General features: G+C 39.2%; 1 protein-coding gene across 18 annotated transcripts in view; it reads right to left on the bottom strand.

The window, feature by feature from the left end:
• The window catches only part of ATP2B2 (ATPase plasma membrane Ca2+ transporting 2), a 358,314-nt gene that overhangs the window by 17,453 nt on the left and 318,424 nt on the right, over positions 1 to 22,437 (bottom strand). For all 18 annotated transcript variants that reach the window (XM_082211882.1, XM_082211878.1, XM_082211885.1 and 15 more), the window contains 8 exons: positions 21,822 to 22,001; positions 20,558 to 20,645; positions 17,837 to 17,943; positions 16,868 to 17,059; positions 11,548 to 11,761; positions 7,866 to 8,077; positions 3,838 to 3,945; positions 873 to 1,055 (listed from right to left, as the gene is read on the bottom strand). In XM_082211882.1, coding sequence (XP_082068008.1) covers positions 873 to 1,055; positions 3,838 to 3,945; positions 7,866 to 8,077; positions 11,548 to 11,761; positions 16,868 to 17,059; positions 17,837 to 17,943; positions 20,558 to 20,645; positions 21,822 to 22,001 — 1,284 coding nt within the window. The remainder of the gene's footprint in view (positions 1 to 872; positions 1,056 to 3,837; positions 3,946 to 7,865; positions 8,078 to 11,547; positions 11,762 to 16,867; positions 17,060 to 17,836; positions 17,944 to 20,557; positions 20,646 to 21,821; positions 22,002 to 22,437) is intronic.

The following is a 22,437-nucleotide window of genomic DNA, read 5'->3' as shown; positions in this document are numbered from 1 at the left end:
TGCCTGAAGGCTGGCCAACATAATCACAACAATGGAATATTTAACTCACTTGAGGACCCAACAGAACTCTTCTATAAAACTTTAGGCATTTTATTTCCAGAGGCAGCAAGAAGAATACACTAACTCTGGTTCAGTAAGTTAATCAGTTAAACATTTCTTGTCTGCGCTAAGGTTTTAAAATTAATTTGTGGGTCAATCAGAATTAATTTTATAACTAATCAATTGTTTTTGAATAATTTACCATCCATTGTGGGATGGCGGAATCCAAATTATCAATTAATAAATGGGGAAATTGACTTGGAGTAGGTGAATAATTGATTGGGGGGATGTTTACAGGGGAGCAATGGTCATGCCACAACAGACCGAAGAGGACTAACAGCCAAAAACACAGAGGGAAAATAAACTACAAAAGCTTTGAATACACCCACAGAAACACTAGAACAAACACAGGCATGGAGCCATACCATTCACACACTCATCTAACACTCAAGACTCACATTTCTAAACAATTAAACCAGGCCAGAAAAGCACAAGCAAGTTAAAGGTCTGCTCCAGGCAAGGCAGGAAAAGGGAGTGATGTTTTCCTGCCTCCAAGCAACAGGGCTCCAGCCCACTTGATGTTGTCCTACTCAATAATACACAGAAGCTTTGATTCACCTGTGGAAGTCCACATCTCAGCACTGTGAAATCCTCCAAATATTCAGTGGTTTGAATATGCAAAGCATTCCCTGTCACAGAAATGCAACAACAGTTCCTGCTCATATCAGAGCTACATAGAGCTTTGCAATATGGACTAAGGGTATATAATTATTTTGTCTAAATGTAAAGCAGCTTTGGGGAGAATATATCCCCAACCTTGTAGCACAACATACCTGGGTCTGGATTCTATTGAGCCCTCGGAACCAGAGGATTTGCCCACGCCGAAGTTCTCTTTCTGCGTGGTCAATTTCTTCTACATCTTCATTCATCTCCTCTTCAGGCGCCTCTTCTTTTAATGTAAGACCTCCTGCCTCCTTTAAAAATTTTAGCCTACTCGTTGGGATAGTTGCAATGACCTGAAAGTAAGTTTTAGAATTATGCCATTGAGCACTGTTTGTAGAGAGTATGTGAAAATTGTGTCTGTATTAGACAAACTACAAGTTTAATCGAGGACAAACAAAATATATATTGTCGTTTGCCAAGGAATTCACATCAGCCCAAAGATCTTTGATGGATGAAGTACTACTCTACATCTTATGAAGCAATCTCAACAGGCAGGGAAAGAGCAGGTCCTGGGTCTACTGCCTCATCAGTAGTTCCAGGTGAACTGGAGGGGGGGCAGATAGGGGCTTTGTCTTGAGGGCTCTCCAGCATAGCCTCACCCCTCTTTCCTTCTACGTGCTCATCCTCAGGTGTCTCCTCCTCCTGGTCTGAATCAAAGAGCTCAGAAGGAAACATGACATGAGTATTTTGTGTGAAATTTGTCTGGATTTTTTTTAAAATTAAAAATGGCAGTTTAATATGGAAACAGGATGGAACAAACCTGAATGAAAACTTGCAAAACTGGCATAGACTGGAAACAGATCTATAGAACCCTCATTCCAACCCAACTAATACGAGCCAATGGAAACTGCTCATGGCATTAGGCACTCATCCCCCTGCCAGCTTTTTCGCTAGGCACAGGAGAGTCTAGAAATCTCCACGCAGAGACCTGGAGGGGTGTGTAGACAGAGAAACTTTTACAGGTGATCTGTCCATGAAGATGTAGCTGGCAATCCTTAACTCATCACTTTTTCTTGGATGGTAAAACATTGGAAGAGGGAGAAATCAAATACAGTGGTACCTCGCAAGACGAATGCCTCGGAAGACGAAAAACTCGCAAGACGAAAGAGTTTTTCGTTTTTTGAGTTGCTTCGCAAGACGAATTTCCCTATGGGCTTGCTTCGCAAGACGAAAACGTCTTGCAAGTTTGTTTCCTTTTTCTTAAAACCGCTTGAACAGGTGCAGTTGCGACTTGACCATGCTTCGCAAGACGAAAAAACTCGCAGAACGAATTAATTTCGTCTTGCGAGGCACCACTGTATTACTATCCACAGAAGTGGTTCTCTGAGTTGTAATGTATAACATGCCAGTGAACATTCAGCCTGAAGAGGCTGTTTTGTGGGCACATGTGCTGAAGTTCTTTAAAATAAATTACACATTAGACTGGGTATGAATTTGCAAGAGACTGAATTTAGGGCCCCAGGAAATTGTGCAATCACTGTGCTGACCCACAGGGCACATCTGAAAGAAGGCCTTGGGGCATGGGAAATATGCCATCCTTGACCCTGTGTGGCCAAGCCCCCATGTCCTGCCCTCAGGGATCTGGCTGGCCACTGTGGGGAAGAGGGAGCTGGTGTAGAGAAGCCTTTGGCCTGATCCAGCAGGGCTCCTACGTTTTCAAACTTTCCAGCATGACTGTGATTCTCAATACTGGTTTCAAAGAGTAAGAGGAAAACTGAAACCATAATTTCAAGGGGGAGGGGAATTCAAAAGTGTAAGTAGCTTACAAGTCACCTTGTAAGTGTGACTTTTAGAAATATGAATTCCATTGAAAATAATGGACTTCTGCATTTGAATTCTGGCTCATTTGCTTTAAAGTGTTTTGTCTTTACTGTACATGTTCTAATTACAGGGTGAACTTCTCTGCCTTTCTTGGAACTCATGTCCCTGTCAGCCTTTTCTGGTGAGGACATTTTAGGATACAGTTTGAATATATTAGTTAACAGCGGATAATATATGAAAGATATTAGGAAACGTTAGCTTTCCAGCACAGTTGCAAGTTTCATTCGGTACGGTAATTGTCGGGATCTGATAACAGCTCCAAACAACTATGTATCATTTGGAAGTATTTGGGCAGAAAAGCAGCCTGGAAATACTAATATAAATGAAGCAACTAACGTTGGTTGAAATTCAGAAAATTTGAATTTCTGCTAAAACAGGGTTTTCTTACTGTTTGCTGTAGGTGACGAAAGAGTCCTGGGCCATTCAAGAGCCAAGGTTTTGTGGTTATTAGACTATTAGGCTTAAACTGTGGAAACATACTTCCTGATTATGTAGTTTACTGTGGGCCTGACACACACTATCAACCTCTCCTCCCTCACAGGGTTGTTGTGAGGACAAAATGCGAGGAGTCTGTGTATGCTGCCCAAGCATATTTGAGGAAGGGTGGGATGAAATACTAAAATAAAATAAGGGTCCATCAACCATAGGCAGCAATGTGAATCTCACAACCACAAAGGGATTCAGAGTGCGGCCTTCATCTATATTTCAAACCCTAGAAGAATGTGAAGCATTTACATGCTTTACTGAATTTCATTTGATGTCAGTGACAATTACATTTTTTTAAAAAAAATACTAGTCAAGTCATCTGCAATACCCACCTTCAATATACGAATAAAATTGTTTACACCACAATCCTTCTGCATGTGTCCTCAGAAGCAAGCACCACTGTCTTCAGTGGGACCAGGGCCGTCTTACCCATAGGCGCTAGGGGTGGGGGCTCTCAGGAGTGCCAGGCCAAGAGTCCAGGGCCCATTGGTTGGAGCGCTGTGACGCTCTTCTGCAGGCAGCTCTGCACTGCAAGTTCGGGGGCGACCGAGCCAGTGAGACGCTGATGTGGCTGGCCAGCTCCCCCCTCCTGTGCACCTGGGACCGGGCAACCTGGGGGGTGGGGCGCTGGGCGGATCTTTGCATCCTGGTGCCGCATATGCTTAAGACAGCCCTGAGTGAGATCCCCAAGTAAGTGTAGATAGGATTGCAGCCTTACTATAAAATGTGTGGTTTTCTTTGTAATTATATAAAATAAGTAGTCCTTACCTGACCCCATACAAGTTCACCTAATCCAATAAACACACACCACATCCACTGGTCAAGCTCCAAAGGGGAACAGCTAAAAGGTTTACCACCAAACTGTACAATTACTATCTGCAAGGGGAAAGGAGAAAGAAAAATAAAAGGTGCAATTACTAATCAAAGAAGGGGGGAAAGGACAGAGAGATGCAAGTTTTTTGTTCTGATGCTTTTCTACAAGCTTTCTTTCCAGGTGTGAATGCTATCATTAATTATTTCACTCTCCTTGCAAGAGGGTGACAGACAAAATATGAGTCATGATCAAATGAAACTGTCCACATATACAGGAGGGCCCTGCACTTCAGGTAAAGTTAGTCATGACTAAGACCCATTGAAAGCATCAGTGCTAGTTAGTCACAACTAATTTAAACTCCCAGAGATGCCGATGAGACTTCGTTATGACTAAATTTTGCTGGATTGAGGCTAAAATGTACCTATTATCATTTTCATATATACTCTACAACTATGTGTATAACTTGTGTATAACTGCTGAGGGATCTTGTCAGAATAAATGCTATATAAAGCCCAACCATATTTACCTATTATAGCTTTTGAACATACTCCGACTATTACTAATGATAATTTATTTTCTTTAGATAGCATAAGAACTGCTATTTTGAGCTGAACACACAAATCAAATAATAGACATGGCTTAGAAAATTGAAAGCACATGTTATAAGGGCAAAATATTGATACTGGGAGATAATGGAGATTGATAAAATTGTAAAGTGAGGATTTGGGAAGGAGAACAGGAAAGGTGGTGCAGACTTGTGAGAGTTGTCGACATGCAGAGGCTGGGAGGCCAGCTGGCAAGCCTCAGCTCCGACGTCTCCTTCCATCGGCCCGTGCTCCAATGTAAATCAGCGACCCGGACTTGAGAAGCCAGGGCACGCTATTAGCAGAGTGTACTGTGCACACAGAATAGGCGTGAGGCTTGTGAAGTCATACTATGGCTACAGATTTATTAATCATAAATCAGAACAAAGAAACATGTCGTCTCTCTCTCATGTCGTCTCAGAGAGAACAGCAAAAGCAAAAGCTATACACAAGCGGAAGTTCCCAGCATACTGTGCTGGAATGTAAACAGACATGTGACGCACAACAATTCCACATGCCTGTTCCTTAAGGTGGGATGGAAATGTCAACAAGAGTATGTACAGTGATTCAATTAATTCTTTTCAGAATAAACAAGTTTGGGGAAGTTGGTTCTTGACATAGAGAGTAACATGGGAAAGGGAAATGGGAGAAAAACATAAAAGTGGTTGATCAGCCTGTGAAAAAGAAGAAGGGACAGGAAAATCAGCACTTAAGCCTGTTCAGATAACAGTTAAGCAAAAAGTTGGGAGGGAAGAGTAGAAAGGTGGAGAGAGCCTTAAATGGAAGGCCCAAAACTTTGATGTTCAGCAAATGTGACAGTGCCCTAATACATAGGTAGATGGTGGCATATTCAAAGCAATTAGGTTGATTCATTTTATGGAGAGATTCTGGATTGACTACTGCAGACACAGACTATCAGAACAGATATCACCAAGAAAGAATAATATGGATGATGGTAATCAATACAATGGTAGAAGAAAAAGTCACAAGAACAAACAGTGACCAGAGTAGAAAAGTATGAATGATAACACAGCAAAGGATGAATTAGAAATATTGAATGGGAATAAGAAGAGAAAAATATGAGGGAAGTCCAGAGGAAAGAAAGTAAAGGAGATGGTATGATCAACAGTATGGAGAAGCAGAGAAGTGAAGAAGGATCACGATGACAAAGAGGCCTCACAAAATGGTAGGAAGAATATTTTAAAACCTGGTAACCTTCAGTGGAGTGAAAAGAGCAAAATCTAGCCTGGAAGGGGTGAAGAACAGGAGAATAAATAGCCAAGAAAGCAACTTCTTATTACAAGGGAAAGGAGAGCATGAGAGGATAGGTGGAGCTGGTCAATCTTCTTGAACAAATTAGCAAATGATTTTTTGATACGAAAGAGCAGAGGATAGACTGCAGAAGGGATAGAGCTATTTCACAGAAGCAAACTCAGGTTTACCACTGAGTATACTCCCAGAATGGCACCACTCACTTTGCTAGTAGAGGGAATCTAATGTCAAGAAGGTGGCAGCAAAATAAATGAATGCAGGTTTAAAAGTAAAATGTTCCCAAGGAAGCAATGAACTGTGAGGTAAAGGGGAGTTTCAGTCAGCAGGGAGACTTGAAGCAGTTTCTCATATGTAGGTGTGGGAACAGCACCTGGGACAAAGCTCTCAAAGTGTCCCAAGCATACCAGCCTAAGAAAAAATTGGGAAGGACAGATGACCTCACATCACAGACAGACCAGCAGACACCTGGGGAAAGGGCAAATGGCTCTGCATTGGTAACACTGACTCCACTCTCCATAGACAGCTCTGTGGGAACTCTATCCTGGCTCCCCCCTCAGCTGCTGGTCAACTTCAGAGACCTGTGAACCATTCCTTATTGTGCTAATATGCAAACTTCTTTCTGGGATTGCAAGACCAGGTTACAGGTGTAGCTTGGTCCCTGCACACAGAAAACTAAACATCAGGGGAAAGCATTGTAGCCTATTTGTCAGCCCGACATTAAACAGAGCTTTTATTTTTTTAATTGCAAGTGGGAGGGAACTGGGAAAACTGAACTCCTCAACTGAATTTCAAAAACATTCATGTTGGAAGAACCAACATAGTTTGAATATTCCCACCAATCAGCTGCCTAGGGAGACCGAAATGGAAAGTGCCATGCCTGTTGCCGCCAGCGCCGCCTCTCAGCCTGCCCTGCCCCCTCTGCTGCAGGCGGAGCAGCAGCTCCCGCATTTGGAACCAATTTCAGGCAAGATCTCACCCAATTTATACCTAACATGCCCAAATTGCATGAGCTATTGTGTGTTTGCGAGATTCCGCGTGATTTCAGCAGATACTGGCACCCCTTGTGGACCACCAGTGGGGTGCTCATGGGGCTGCTGCTCCAGTTTGCCTAATGGCTGAGCCAGCCCCACTGCTACCATACAGAATATAACACTGAGCCTGAAGCACCCCAAAGGGGGGGGGAGGAATCTCATGTATGTTCTCTGATAGTTGTAACAGCAGCACTACTTCACCTGTGTTCTAACTTCTGTTCATATTTACCTACCTAAAGTAGTTGTGAAATGTTAAGTAGTTTTATTCAATATTCTCTCAAATGTTATTAATTGTTTGTTACATTTCATTGAGGTACATGCTACGTTTCAATTGAGTTCATCTCCAAGGTCATCCCCGCCACCCCAGTCATAGCCTATCAAAACAGTACAGCTTCCAATCCTCCTTACTCTTGTGGCAGGCAGAATCACTCCACTGACCTACGCTCGCATTTAATCCAAGGCAGGCTATTTCAGAAATACTGCTTTTGCTATCACAAGGCAGCAGAGTATCCAAGACTAGCTGTTAAATTTAAAGTGTAAGATATTTGAAAAAGATTGTGAAGAAGCATTTTCTCTACCAAATGAAGTCTGTCATCATGAGATTTATTATATTTCAAGATTACTTATTAATATACTTTGTATTGTGCTGTCTCAAAAATAGCCAGACACATTTTAGTACTGCTAGGCCAATGACAAGAATTTCAAAAGGAATATAATATATTCCAGCTCCTTTGCTTCTTCTCATCTTCCTTCACATAATATGGCTCTTGGATTTTAGAAGGGGAAGAAGAGCAAAATGAATATATCTCCATAATATAAACACATGAAAGGAAAAGACATAACAGATGAAGCCTTGAAACAGAAAGCAAATAAATAGATTACAGGATAAAAATAAGTGAGGATTGAACTGAGACAATCAGGAAAGAAACAACAGGAGAAAAATCATAACATCTATCTTAATGGTGGATAAATCAGCAGTTTATTTATACCTAACATGCCTTTGGATTTTCAGAGAATCTCGTGAGAAGAGGGTGAAGAGTTTACAGTGGAACGTGCAAACAATATTTTGCTGCGTTAACACTGTATAATGATTACCTGCACAACAAATGTGCCCAGTACAATAGTGCAAAATATAGGGTTTCTAAAGATGCCATCAAAAACATTCCTTTCACCATGGATTTTGCGTGCGTTGATTTCATTGAACAGCTGCATCATAACAAAGGTATTGAAGATGATAGTGTAGTGCTCAGAAGGCGGAGAGTGGAGTGGTGCATTCCTGCCACTGTCAATCTTGAACATTTTTTCACCTGATTATAAGGAGGAAACAAAAAAATAAATGAACAAAATCTAAAAAAACATTGTGGACAGTTCAGTGTACCATAGAACAATCACATCACCATGTCAGCAAGATAGCAGTCATAATAGCAGCAATGACAGCAACAGTAACAGTAAATAACCAGTCGTGAAGCTTTTTATTTCTATTTGCTGCTGAAGTCTGCTGAGGTCCAAGACCTCCAAGGCTGCATATTTAGAAATGCCATCTGTTTCACACACAGAGCCAGCTAGACATTCAGAGTTGAGGGGTCTCATCGGATGAATGAAATGCTGGTGTTCAAAGAAGGACTTAAATTTATTAGGTACTGGGGAACATTATGGAGCAAGCCAAGCCTGTACAACTGAGACAGGCTCCCCCCTGAACTGCAATGGAACCAAACTGCCAATGATTTATATCAAAAAGCTTGCAAAACAGCTTTTAAACTCAATTCTGGAGGAAAGCTGAAAGGAATTGGGGAGCATCCAGTTCAAGATGATTCATTGCTCAGGAATTAAGTTGTAAATGTTCCAGATCATCTAAATGGGAATAGAATAGAACTTGGCAATAGAATACAGAAGAACATGACATCTGTTTAAAGATACTGAAGGTTCACAGGGGGAAATGTGCACAGAAAGGTCACCTGGAAAGGAATAAATGCATAGGTATTTATATGCTAATACTAGAAGTCTTCAAGCCTGAATTGGGGAGCTAGTGCACTAATAAGATAATAAATATAATAGCCATGTTTGAATCCTGGTAGCATGAAGCAAAGCAGTACGATAAAGTAATCTCTGTATATAAACTCCGTAGAAAAAACAAGCAAAGGAATATTATGTACGGTGTTGCAAGTGAGATAAAATGATTCTAATAAACTCCTCCATGGAACTCACAGAAATGAAAATACTTGGACCAAAAGCCCTGGAATTCAAGACATAGTCATGTTTATCATCCATTCAAACCAAAACACCGAGAATGATGTTGAGATGGAGAAATAAATCAGGGAGACAGTCTTGTAATAACATGTGACTTCAGCTACTCTCACATTGACTGGATAAATGCATATTCAAGTCCTGACAACAAGGCAAAACTTCTTGATGCAATAAGTGAGTATGTCTTGAAATAATCAGCAATAAAACCATTTGGAAGGGAAGCAATACTGAGAGGTGTTCAGAACCTGATGTGACTGTTGATGAAGTAATTTGGAACAGTTACTTCTGTGCTACAAAATTTAACATACACTGAAGGGGATAGTTACCTAGACTAGGCAACAGGGATGCTTTAAAAGAGGAAACTTTTCCAAATGAAGGAATTCATTGAAAGGAAGTTAAAAGGGAGAACCAAAAGGGTCAATTCCCTCCAGGATGTTTGGAGGTGATTTAAAATTACAATAATAGAATCTCAGCTGGAATTTATACCACAGTCCAGGATAGTTCAGGAAAGTACCAACAAATCCAAGAAGATGTCAATGTGGTTTATGAGCAGAAGCAAAAGAGCTATATAAGGCAAGAATAACAAGTAGAAGTGTTGCCCAAATGAAGAGAACAAGAAGCACAAACTCTGACAAAATAAATGTAAGCTGATGATAAAACAATTGAAAAAAGAATCTGAGAAGCAGATTGCTAAAACCATTAAGACCAACAATAAAAAAATACATACATTAGAAGCACTATAGAATTCAGCTGAAATTAGCAATGAAATGATTGCTAAATGATAATATTGCAAGGAAGCTTTACTGTGAGAAGTATTAGACTGAGGTCCACATCCGGATCACTAATTTTTGGGTAGCACCTGACTATTAACTAGATGAAATGTTATTTATTAAAATTAAACAAAACAAAAGAATTTATTAATTTAAAAACTAACACAAGGAAAAAACTTGATAACAGTTCATAAAATTATGCATGATGCACAGATAATACTAAAAGGCAAACTGCAGGGTACACTAAACATGGATTTGAATCGTGGTATTGGGATCCTCTTCTTCAATTTTTATTCATTTATTTATGATCAGCAGCCACAGTGAAATTATATGAATCAGCACCACAACCTGGAGAGGATTAACCCTTTCACCTTGAATATTTCCTCTCTTTCCTCATGCTCTTATTCACTCCCTAAGCTGCTATTTGCTGCTCTTAGTGGGTAAAGAGAGGGCTTGCTGGGAATGAATTTTCAGCAAAAAAAAAAAAAGTATGGGGGGAAAGGATTAATTATTTCCCTCTGCACCATGGTTCTGAACTAGAGCACCCCCTTCCTATTTGCTATTAATTTAAAAAGACAGAGAAACTCAATCATGGGCTTCAATGAAATATTTAGTGACACATGTAGTTTGACCCTAAAACCTGAGAGAATGAAATTAACAGGCAGAAAGTTTAAGAAATACAACGGGAAGTATTGTATCCCATGATAGTCCTACTCAGCGCAGACCCGTTAAAGTTAATAGACATTCCTAACTTAAGTTAATTTCAGTTAATTTCAAACTGAGTTAATTGGATCCAAGTTACTTGAATGCGATCCCGATCCATAATTTATAGAAGTTACTGCTACAACTCCAGAAAACCCCCCAACACACTGAGAGTATAGGTTTGCTAGGGCTGCCATAAATCCACGGCAACCGTAGATTTGCTCATCCGACATTTTATATTTCCAGTAGAGGACATCATGCACAAGAATATTTGTGGCAGCTCAGGTCCTACTTGGATGGTCATTCCCACCCTAATGATTGACAATTCCTGAAGAAAACAATCAGTATGAGCACAAGACTTTGCTATGGAATTATATGGTTGCCATATTCAGGGCCAGGGAGGAATTTCCTTGCAGAAAATTGGGCCTGTCTGGAGATCTTGTCTACCTCATAGCCACAGTTTGTTGGCAAAAAAAAAAAAAAAGGCATTGGGTTGGGTCAGTCTGGCAGAGGGGCTGAGTCAGAACCACACCTCCATCTCCTCAGTTGAAGTATCAGGGTATTGAAGTCTCAGGGTACCCCATTAAAGTGTCCCGGGGGAAGACTTCTGTCTGAATGCCCAGACAGGGGCAGCCATAACACCCCCCCCAAGGCATGATGGATGGATTGCCCAGAATTGATGCATGTCATTGGGTGATCCTAAACCCAGGAATAATTCTAAACCTGATGGAATAATCTTCCAGCAAATAGATTGGTTGACTCAGGATACACACCCAATGCCTATGCCAGAACATACTGACATCTATAATCAATAAAGTTGCGACCAATTTGATCCCAAACTATTGTCTTCTATGAGGTGAAGTCCTACCACATGTAGACAAGCCACGAGAGTAGCTCAGTGGATTGGATCGCTGAGCTAGTCTGTGTTCTTGGCAACATGTTGTGTCACATCTACAGATCAAAAAAGGCATGGAAAGCATGTCTGAAACCCGAAGCAATACAATTCTGTAGTTCTACCACAGTTTGTTAGAGTTAGCAATAAAAAGGCTAGATAATCTTACCAACAAAAAGGAGGGTAAAAATGAGAGTGAGCTGATACACAGCATGGCCCAAAATGTTCTTCATCATAGTACGGGAGATAAGAGGCTTGTTTCGGCCATATGGTTTCCTTAGGAGCAACGACTCTGTAGGAGGTTCCGTAGCCAGAGCAAGAGAGGCAAAGGTGTCCATAATCAGATTGACCCATAGCATCTGTACAGCTTTTAAAGGAGAGTCCTGAAGAGAGAAATTATAGAGTGAAATGTCAGTATCTTTGCCATGTCAATATATGTACTTGTTGCTCTTAAATATTTCTGCAAAACCTTTCCTTGCAACAAGGTCATGACTACCAGTATTCTAATTTCTTTTTTGCATTCTCCCAACAACTCTGTCAGATGGATTTGGCTGAGAAATTCAAATTTCAGCAGTGAGCAGGTGTTTGAATCTTGGCCTCCAGCATCCAAAGCCCATTTTCCAAATGTCCTGTACAGACATAACCCTTATTGTACAATTGCAAGAGAAAATAAGGACTAATTTAAATGCTAAACCCTTAAAATAGATATGAATAAAATACACACACACACACATACACATGCAACCATTTCAGCAAGTGAAAGCCTTCAACAATGGTGGAGTAATGGAGCCAGTAACCTTTCAGGAAGCACCATTTGAGTTATTTTACTTTTACAAATTAATGGTAAGTCAAGATGTCACATCAGTCTGGTCAAGGATTATATGGTTTGTTAGGTATTTGTTTCCAAGACTACATAAACAACCACTAGAAGGAGCTATCTGCTCACTGAATCTAGTAGGGCTATGCTTGGAGTCAAATCAGGCTTTGAAATTGCCCGTTAAAAAGAAACAAACAAATTCAGATCCCAAAACCAAAATAAATTACTATTAAATAGGCTTTCTTAAATTGTCTTTTGGATAATGGTTCCTTCTCAGCATCTTTCCTCACTAGAGAACTATGGATAAAGTGGCATTATAAACTCTGGTGAGGAAGAGCATGTGATTTTATTTTTTGAGATTAATTGAAATGCTTAATTCATGTTTCTCTGAAACCTAAAACAAACTATTCTATCATGTGTTTTTTAAATTTTAAAAAGGTGAAAATTAATTTGGTTTGTGAAAAATGCATAAAATCAATCACAATATTCAATATAATTGGATAACGTGCCTTACAGCACAATCCTATGCATGACTATTCAAATGCGATCATAAGGCACTATCTGACTGGTAAGTATTTATAGAATTGCAGCTGTAGAGTTCAACTGTAACAATATCCATCACTTTTAGAATACCTAGGATATAACTATCTTAAAGCAATGTGCAGCTTGTTGTGTTAATACTAGGCAACAGGTCCAGTTCTGAGCTCATCCCACTACAATGTATTTTCTGCTGCCTAGTTTTGCCCTACTAGCCAGAACAAAATGCTTCTGTAACTGCACTAGGGCAAACTATGCCATTGTTCTTCCACACTGATGTGTACAAGCTGAGCATCCGTGTGATAGCTTGCTCTGGTCACCAGAAGCAATAAATTCATTGTGCTAACTAAAAAAACTCAGAACCTATGCTTGTAGCAGTATTACAGAAGCATTTTTTTTGTGATGCAGTATCTGCCTAAAAGCAACACCATAACCATATCTGAGAAACAATGCAATTTTATGATATAATGGCTATAATTTCATAAGATTTCTGTGCTGTAGATAAATATTTGAAAAATGAAAGCTGAGATATCTGAAGAGATTATCAATTGCCTAAATAAGCTTGGAGGTCTCTCTATATGCCCTGCAAGCCATTTGCTCCTCCCCTGATTGGCAAAAGGCCAAACTCATTTACTCCTTCAGTGAACAACTTGACATGCATGCAATCTTTCAAAGAGATCATATGTGCACCGAGGGGGAAAAAATCCTCTTTTTACAAATGGTGTGAAATTAAAGTGCCTGTCCCTACATCCTGCTCTCCTATCATCTGAAGCTATATTTGTTGCTATAAAAAAGGTCTCTGTTGTGCAAGTGTCAGCAGAAACCCAAGGGAACTCCAGTGTATAATGAAAAGCAAATTTCTCACTTTGATCCATCCTCTAAATTACACATGTGCAATTGGCAGCCATCACTTTTGGCAGCAGCTCATTCTCACCATTTCACAGTGCCAATCATTCCATGTTGCTAAGGTGCCTCTAATAATTATCTATCATCTACTGCGCTGCACAGTTCAGTCAAGTGTAAAAGCTTATTCTAAACCCCAGCCTAAGCATTAAACACACATTAATTTTGGCACTTGGTGGAATGAAATTTCCACTGCAGCTCTTTCTTATTTCTGATTAATTCTCTGCAAGCTAAGGGAAATGTGCATCTGAGCTCGGGTTTAGAATAATTTTAAAGATGAGTCATTCAGTTACATTGCACAAGATTTTTTTTTTAAAATATGATTTTATGCATTTCAAAGGCAGAAGCAAATGGAAATTAAAACAATTATGTGGACTTTGAATTTATGTGGAAATGTGTTTAAGAAGTGATCCACCTAAAACAACATTTATTTCACTTGTTCTTTTCTTTGTAACCTTGGAAGGCATTAGCAAGGATCTAAATAAAAAAGGGGAAGTTTTTGTAAAAAGATCCCAGATGTTTTACATGAAACACAAATCTGTACATCACAATTCATCATGAAATATCACCCCTGCAAGTTTCATGTTGGACATATCAGGAACATTATTGTTATTTTTAAACATTCATTCATAAACCCAGCATATATCTTCCATATTAAAACTTTCAAGGACTGTAACAACAAAGGTATGAAATTGCAAATTAAAACACATAACAGTAGGGGTTATGCACACTTACCTAAAAATATAATTACAGTAGAAGTATGTGTACACATAGCCACATAGAAGTATATATATTTATAATAGTTCTATTGTATTCTACCATTTTAAATATCTTTGCAAAGTTTATTTTAGATTTTAGCTGCACAAAGAAAACCACAGTCATTCTGTGACAGTCAATTTTTAATTTTCAATCAATGAATGAACAACGCACAACTATCAAGAAAAGTGTAACTCTCCTACACACAAAGCAGCAAAAGGTAATTGTGCTATGTTAACTACCCTACTGGTTCTTCCAATAAATAGATGGATGCTCTTCCTCAGAAGCACTTCCCAGACACACAGAGAAAGGGCAAAGCTTCATAAGCAAGTGATTGATTAGAAATGGGTTGAGTAGAACTCTCTTTTCTGCCCATCCCGATAAGTTCCTAGCTTGCAAAGTAAATATTCCAGAGCCCTAGGGAGGAGAGTTGTCTGGGTGCATATCTGGGAGGAATGCATCGTCCTCCCATTTGTAGTAATGAGTGATGCACTGAGGTGCACATGCAGTCATGATTAGGGGAAAAGGAAAGAGGGCTCCATTGAGCTCTACGCTGATCCCTGCCACTGCATTCTTAGCTGCACTCATGGAGGGAAGAATTGTGTTAAAGTTTCTTAAATACTTAAATCAAAATATTTTATCAATATGCCTTAGAATTTTCAAAAGGGCAGGGGCAAGGACATGCAATCCTTTGACTTCTTTTTAATATTTCTATCCCAAGGTCTAATTAAAACGAAATGTACAAGAGGCAAACAAATTTGGTATTATATTCTCCATGGTTCACTGTGCTTTCCTGATTCCACACCTGTCTTTTGTATAGGAAAAAGAAATACTAAAGAGTGGCAAAGTGACATGAGCCGTCCTCCCTCCCCTTGCTCTGACCATCCCTGCTACAGTGAACAGCAACAGCTTGAGTTTTCACTGCTCAGAGGAACCACAGGCCTGCAACTGAGCCCAAGATCCACGAAGAAATAAATAGTTATAACCTTTGAACAGCTTGAAAAATTTAGAAGAGTAATTTGGGAGGAGTTTCACCTCTGTGGCATCTAATAGAGACAGCCTCGGGTTTCACTTGGCCATATCATGATGACAAGGTAAACTTATTCTTTGCCGTATACCTATGACTTATTCATGATTTTGCTCACTGAGGCTGAATTTTCCTGTTGTACCAGAGTGAACAGTATGTGCTATGTGTATTTCTGCACTGTATTCACAGAGGTGCCACACTCTGTTTAATATCACCCTTCCATATTTGATTCTCTCTCTATCTATATATCTCTAGATATGAAGTGCTATTTTTCCTACAAAAAGAGGTGTCGGAACTCACCATGAACTCCTCCCTTGTTCTCTTGTAATGGCAATGGCGCCCACCCAAGAGATGCTGGAATTGAATTCCGGTGAGTTCCAGCCGAAAAATAGCCCTGTATATATTACTTTCTAAAAACCATGTTGCCGTATTTCCTTTGACTTCTTACAATGTAGAAAATATGTGCAATGGGCACATGAGAACAAATAATATAAACAGTTACTTAATACAACTGGTGTTTTGTGATTGGTATTTTACTCACTTTTGGTGAAATAAGCAGGTATGAGGACACCTTTGTACCTCTAGATTATAAGGTGCTGACATGTTTGTTATTATTTTTTTAGGGATATTAAAGTAACTGGGTGCACTGGCAGTTCCAAAAGAGCACTGATATGTGGTTTCAACAGAAAACATAATGTTTGCTGCCTGTGAGGTACAAACTGTTCTGGACCTGGGTCCATGTTCTTAGCCCCAACAAGCAGTCAACATGGGTTACTGCCTGCCAGTAGCACAACATATAAAATTGCTGTATAAGGGTGCTTGTATGAACTTGAGTAAGAGTCCTCATATATGACATCATTTAAGCCATTTGTTTCTCTAAGACAGGATCAGATTTGAGTAAATGCAGTGTGCATAAATGAATGGAGTAGAACTGGGTAGAATCTGCATACTGAATGCAGTGACTGCATCATCATTTGAAATGGAATTCCCTTTATTTATATTTAATTGTTTTCAATTAACTACATTTTTAGGCTGCCCAATAGCAAAAAAGTTCCCTGGCAAGCTTATAATAAATGTTTAAAACTTCAAATACACCACAGAATTAAACTGGCACAAAATAGGTTTCCAGCAAAACTCTTAATAGCTTTGGAAATTCAACAAGATCTTAAAACTTCAATAAATATACATAATCACGAAAAGTTTTTTAAGATCACTATAGTTAAACCTGGGGAAGTGAAAAGGTATGTATATGGTACCAAAAAACAAACAATGAAAGCACAAGGTGAGGCGAGCCTTTGTGGGGACAATATTGCATGGCCATGGTGCCATCACTGAAAAGGCCTTCTTCCAAGAAACAATCTGCAACATTCTTTTTGGCAAGGCCTCCAGACAAGTGCCTCAGATGAAGATCTTAAGGTACTTTAGTCATTTACTTTAATTCAACCTTACCTGGGTAATGCAAGCTCCAGTGAAAGCAACGATTACGGCCACTACATTTACTGTGAGCTGGAACTGCAGGAACTTGGAAATACTGTCATAGACATTACGACCCCACATTACAGCTTTCACAATGCTACTAAAGTTATCGTCGGTCAGGATAATATCTGAGGCTTCCTTTGCGACATCAGTTCCTGCAATACCCTGAAAAATGTAGAAGACATATCAAAAATAACTTACTAGAATGAGAAGCAGTGTTTCAATAAGGAATAGCACTTTCAGAAGAGAGGTAACTTAAATTGGCTGTTAATAAATAAAACGAGCCAGGAGCCAAAGAACCATTAAACTGGTTAGCCTGGCCAAAACTTTAGGAGACTTTAGACTTGTTTTCCTCAACAGCAGTTTCTATGCTGGATAGATATTGAACCAATTTGGAAATGTTTTCAATAGCAGTTCGTAATATGGCAAATCTAAAATTCAGTTACGTCACAATACAGTGGTATCTTGGGTTACATACGCTTCAGGTTACAGACTCCGCTAACCTAGAAATAGTGCTTCAGGTTAAGAACTTTGCTTCAGGATGAAAACAGAAATCGTGCTCCAGCAGCGCAGCAGTTCCAGGTTAAGTACAGACCTCCAGAATGAATTAAGTACTAAACCCGAGGTACCACTGTATAGGAATTTGGCATCACACTGTCAATGGGCATACTTAAGACAATCAATTCAGCTGAAGTAACAGCAATACATCAACTGACTGAGATTGTCTACAAGCCTACTCCCAGGGAAATGATGGCACCAAAGCAGCAGCAGATTGGGTGTGAACAGTCTCATAAAATGGTGAATATATTTATCATTAGAGGGAGTTTCAGGGAATATTTTACACACCCCCACCCCCACTACTCAATGCACTACATCAACCCCAAAATTGAAACTATTGAATATTCTGGGCATTCCTGAAAAGGAGCATGTTCTTAAATGTACCATTGCAAAGCCAACATCAGCTTTCTTAAGTGCCGGTCCATCATTAGTTCCATCACCAGTCACTGCTACAACCTGCCTCTGCTCCACTTGAGTGCTGTCAATAATACCTGTAAAATATTGCAATGAATTTTAAGAAACTGTGTGGTTGCATGAAAGTATGGTGGATTAAAAAAAATTATAGTCTGATGCTGTAATCTGCATGTTCATATGGGAAGAAGCATCTTCACAGGTGGACAAACTTTTTACAATCCTTAAAACTGTGTACATCAATCCACATGTTCCAGCATACCAATCTACTTGATTTAACTACATCATATTTCTCATATAGCATCCTTTTCACACACAGCTCAATGTGCTACCCTATTTCTTCTTTCTCCCCCCTTATTAAGCATTGTCTTCTCAATTCATCTTTGCTCTCTTTTCTTTCCCAGCTTCTAAGAACTGATGGCACTTACAGAACCCACTGCTGAAGCTAAATGTTAATCTCATTTCTAGGGCGCATACATTACTACTGTGAGGGCAGAAGTAGTTTTCCAAAGTTATTAATTATATTGAATTGGAAAACTTTTTTCAGCTGGAGCACCACATTCCCTTGTGGGCAACCTTCCAGGGTGACATGCCCGTGGCAGGCAGGTCTAGAGGCAAGCATAGGTGGAGCAGTGGCTGTAAATTTACATTTGTATAGTAGGCCAGTTTCTATACATGCTCACACATCATTTTCTATCTTCCATCTAGGCATGCAAGAGGCATTATCAGAGCTCGCCTCTAGCCACCAGACCTGAAGGCCCATCCCCCTCAGTTTATATACATGAAAATCCATTGTATAACAAATGGCTGAATAAATTATTACAATTACAGAACAATGAAGGTTATATGAAAAAAATATTATTCAGAGTTTTATTTATTTTTTATTTTTATTTTTTAAAAAACCAAACAGTCCAGTCCTTAAACTCTGAGTATTAATAGGTTTCAAATGCCTCACACCACCAGCATGATTTCACAAACAGTTATGGTGATGGTGTAACAAGCATTCAGAGAAAGGTGTTCATTCCTGAGGTGCTCATATCTACCACTTGAGCTTAACATTTATTGAGGGATCCATTAAGCACTCCAATGATCCATATAATACAAAGTTCATAAAAACCTAACTGCTATTTATATGCGAACATTTAGTTGGAGGCTATATTGAGGTCAAAACTCATACAGATTTATTAGGATTTTGAGGATGTTCAAACAAATTACAAATGTATCCATCTAACAGCAAATACTAAACACTGCTTTAAACATACTTTTGAGCCAAGATACCATTTTCAATATTTAATTAATTAAATATGGTAAGCAGACCATTTTACTCCTCAAAGAGGAATGAAAAGTTAACACCATTAATGATGAATGAAGGAGACCTTATATTATGCTAAATATGGTGCCCCTCTGGCAACTGTGTATCATTAAATGTTCAATATATAAGAAGGGCTGCTTTGTATCTTATATTTTTTCAGCTCTAGAGTATTTCTTATGCATCAAAGCTGAGACCCTGGTTTGTCCTTCAAGCAGCAGGAAAACACACATTCAGTCAAAGCTAGTTAATGTTTCAAATAATTTCATATTAACTTTGAAGGGACTACAAAAATACAAAAGCTAAAAATCCTCCCAAGCACAGAAAAGTTCTTCTTCCACTACAGTGGCTATTTAACACACACATGACGCCCGCCCCCCCCCCGAAAAAAACGTTCCTTGTTCGGTGTCCTCACTGCAGCTCTAACTGTAGTTATATCGGACATTCAGGGCTGCTTTATTTCTGTCAGATTCATATCCTGCACATGTAAACAACCCTGTTATGATTCATGTGTTTACAGTGCCTCAACTTTGTTGACTGTGTTTTTTCTACAGAATAATTCATTTTACTCCCAGTCTATAATATCCGAATGAGCAATCCCAGAACGTTTATTTACGTTGCTTTAGAATACATTTTGTTTTAAGCTGACTACAAGACTACCTAGTCTAATCCTGAGAGATGCTGCGGGCACAAACACTTTAATTGGATTTCTGACATTAGAATGTTGGGCTTCTAGGAACATTCATCTGCGTATCTTCACAAGGATCATTTTACAGCAGACAGCTTGCTCCCTGGTTGCACGGAGAAATGAAAAAGCCACACACTAGACTTATTACTGGTAGTGCCAGTTCTATAATTATCATTAATTTATAGAACACTATCAATGTATGGTGCACTTTACAAAGCAACATAAGCAATAAGGCAGATCAGCTGTGGGAAACACAACAAAGGAAGGGAGGGAGGAATTGAGAGACGTGAGGAAGAGGAAAAGAACACCAGCTATGCAGTTAACCTCCTTTACCTTCATTTTAGTTGGTGAGTAAGAGTAAAAGGTTAAAGGAAATTCTTATCAAAAGAGTTAATGTTGCATTGTGTTGCTTTAAACAAAGTGTATTGATATGTAGGAAACTGTAGTGATATATTTTATTATTACTACTACTACTATTACAATTTGTTACCCACCCTTCTCTCTAGGTCTTAGGGTGGGTTGCAATTAAAACACAACATTAATATTGAAACATGACATTAAAACCAGTTTAAAACAACTAAATCTTCAGAATTATATATGTAGTCACAGAAGGGCATATATATATATATATATATATATATATATATATATGCATGCATCAGTGGTGCTGTATGTATATGGGTAAATTTGCATTCACCTTTGACTAAAGTGTGCTTATCAGTGGGAGATGAACGAGCAAGGACACGAAGTTTTGGCCATATCTTGTCAATGCGTTCCTGTTCAATCTGAAAGAAATAAGGATGAAACATTTGTCAGTCTTTCAGAAACCTTTCCACCACCATGTACCCTTTAGAATAAATGTCACTTTAAGGTTAACTTGTTTCCCACCTGACATTGCTAATACTTCAACAACTACAAGGACTTCCTAGGGTTTTCTGCTGCTCTCATCCTCTGCTATGTTTCACTCTCTGAGCTATGCTAGCCTATTAAAGAATGATTTGTTCCCCAATCTAATTACTATGCTCCATATTGTTATTTTCACCTGAGTAACAGTATAATGTCACTTTGAAGAAGCCATGTTGCTTTCGGTGCCTTTACAAATATGTTTCTGACCTCTATCATCTGTCTTTCCAGAACCAGCTGCTGCATCAGCTCTTTATAAAGGAAAGACACTTTTCATATTCTCACTAAATGTAAATGATTGAACACACAGCAAACAAGCACTGACATGTTTATATCACCACTTCTAAAAATATTAATGCACTTTAGGGACGTAGTGAGGATACTGGGTTATCAAGCATTTTTTATCCAAAGTTTTGAGCAAATCGGACATTTTAACTGATTATAGAAAATTCCACCCCGATGCAGTTTTCGACTGATGTATCCCAGATATATCTGGGAAATTCCGGACACATGGCAGCCCTAGCATATAACATATTTGAACAAGACAAAGACAGAAACATCCTGAATCCCTACAAACTGTACAGTCAGCAAAGCTGGTGCATGAAACACAGACATCGACTCAATTGGCATTCAAGGCTGATACAAACCATGAATTAGCGCAAATATATAAATGTGTAGGCTGCTTTGCTCCTCCTCTGGACCTGTTGCTGCTGTGCTTCTGTGAGCTAAGACTTGGCTTAGCATGTCGTCTGAAACTGGGCTCATAGATTATTTCCTCCAAACCACGAGCTCTAAACCAAGGTCAAACCTCAACTTTAGCTCATGGTTTTCTGCAGCAAGACAAACCCGGTTTGGACGACACAGCAACACAGAAGGACTGGAGGATGAGAAAAGTGGGCATGATCTGCTGGTTTTTTAAAGACATACAATCTTAAAAAGAGTACCATCTCTCCCATTTGGAAAAAAGGAAGAACGTGAGGAACAGCTCACAAGACAAATATGACAGGTTTTGTAACTATTTTATAGAATATTGTATGTTTTGTCCTGACATGACTTACATCTCCTTTCTCATTTCGGATCCTTCGGTTAAACTCTTTCCCCTCAATGCAGAGGAAATCTTCTCCAGGGTGAATTATCCCACACTTTATTGCAATAGCACGAGCTGTATTGATGTTGTCCCCTGTGACCATACGGACTGTAATTCCTGCTCGCTGACACTTTCTTATGGCTTCTGGGACCTAAAACAGTGAAATGAAATGGAGGGGGAAATATCAAAAACAAGCTGATCACGATCAGATTTGTATTATAGCAGCAAAAGTACTGTGAGACCAAAAGGGATTGGTTTTCTAACATTTCCAAAAGAAGCACGATGGAGATATAGGGAACACAAGTAAGATCATTTCTTCCTACAACAACTTATACAAGAGACAAATTTGAAATCGTTATTAACTTAATGTGCCATCCAACCTGTTATGAATGCCGAAGATGTTTTCCTGATGAAATATAGCAAAATATAATTACATGTATAGAAACTGACCAAACTGACAGTTCAATCATACTTTAATAATAATAATGACAAGGAAGGTCTTGAGGGCAGCAGGCTGGCTCAGGGGATGTTTGGCAGGTCACATGGCACACATAGGTTTGTCCTCCCAACACTTTGTCGCTGCTCCC

This window comes from Podarcis vaucheri (genome assembly GCF_965113315.1).
Source record: "Podarcis vaucheri genome assembly, chromosome: 2".
Lineage (NCBI taxonomy): Eukaryota > Metazoa > Chordata > Lepidosauria > Squamata > Lacertidae > Podarcis > Podarcis vaucheri.
This window is presented reverse-complemented; position numbering and strand designations above follow the sequence as displayed.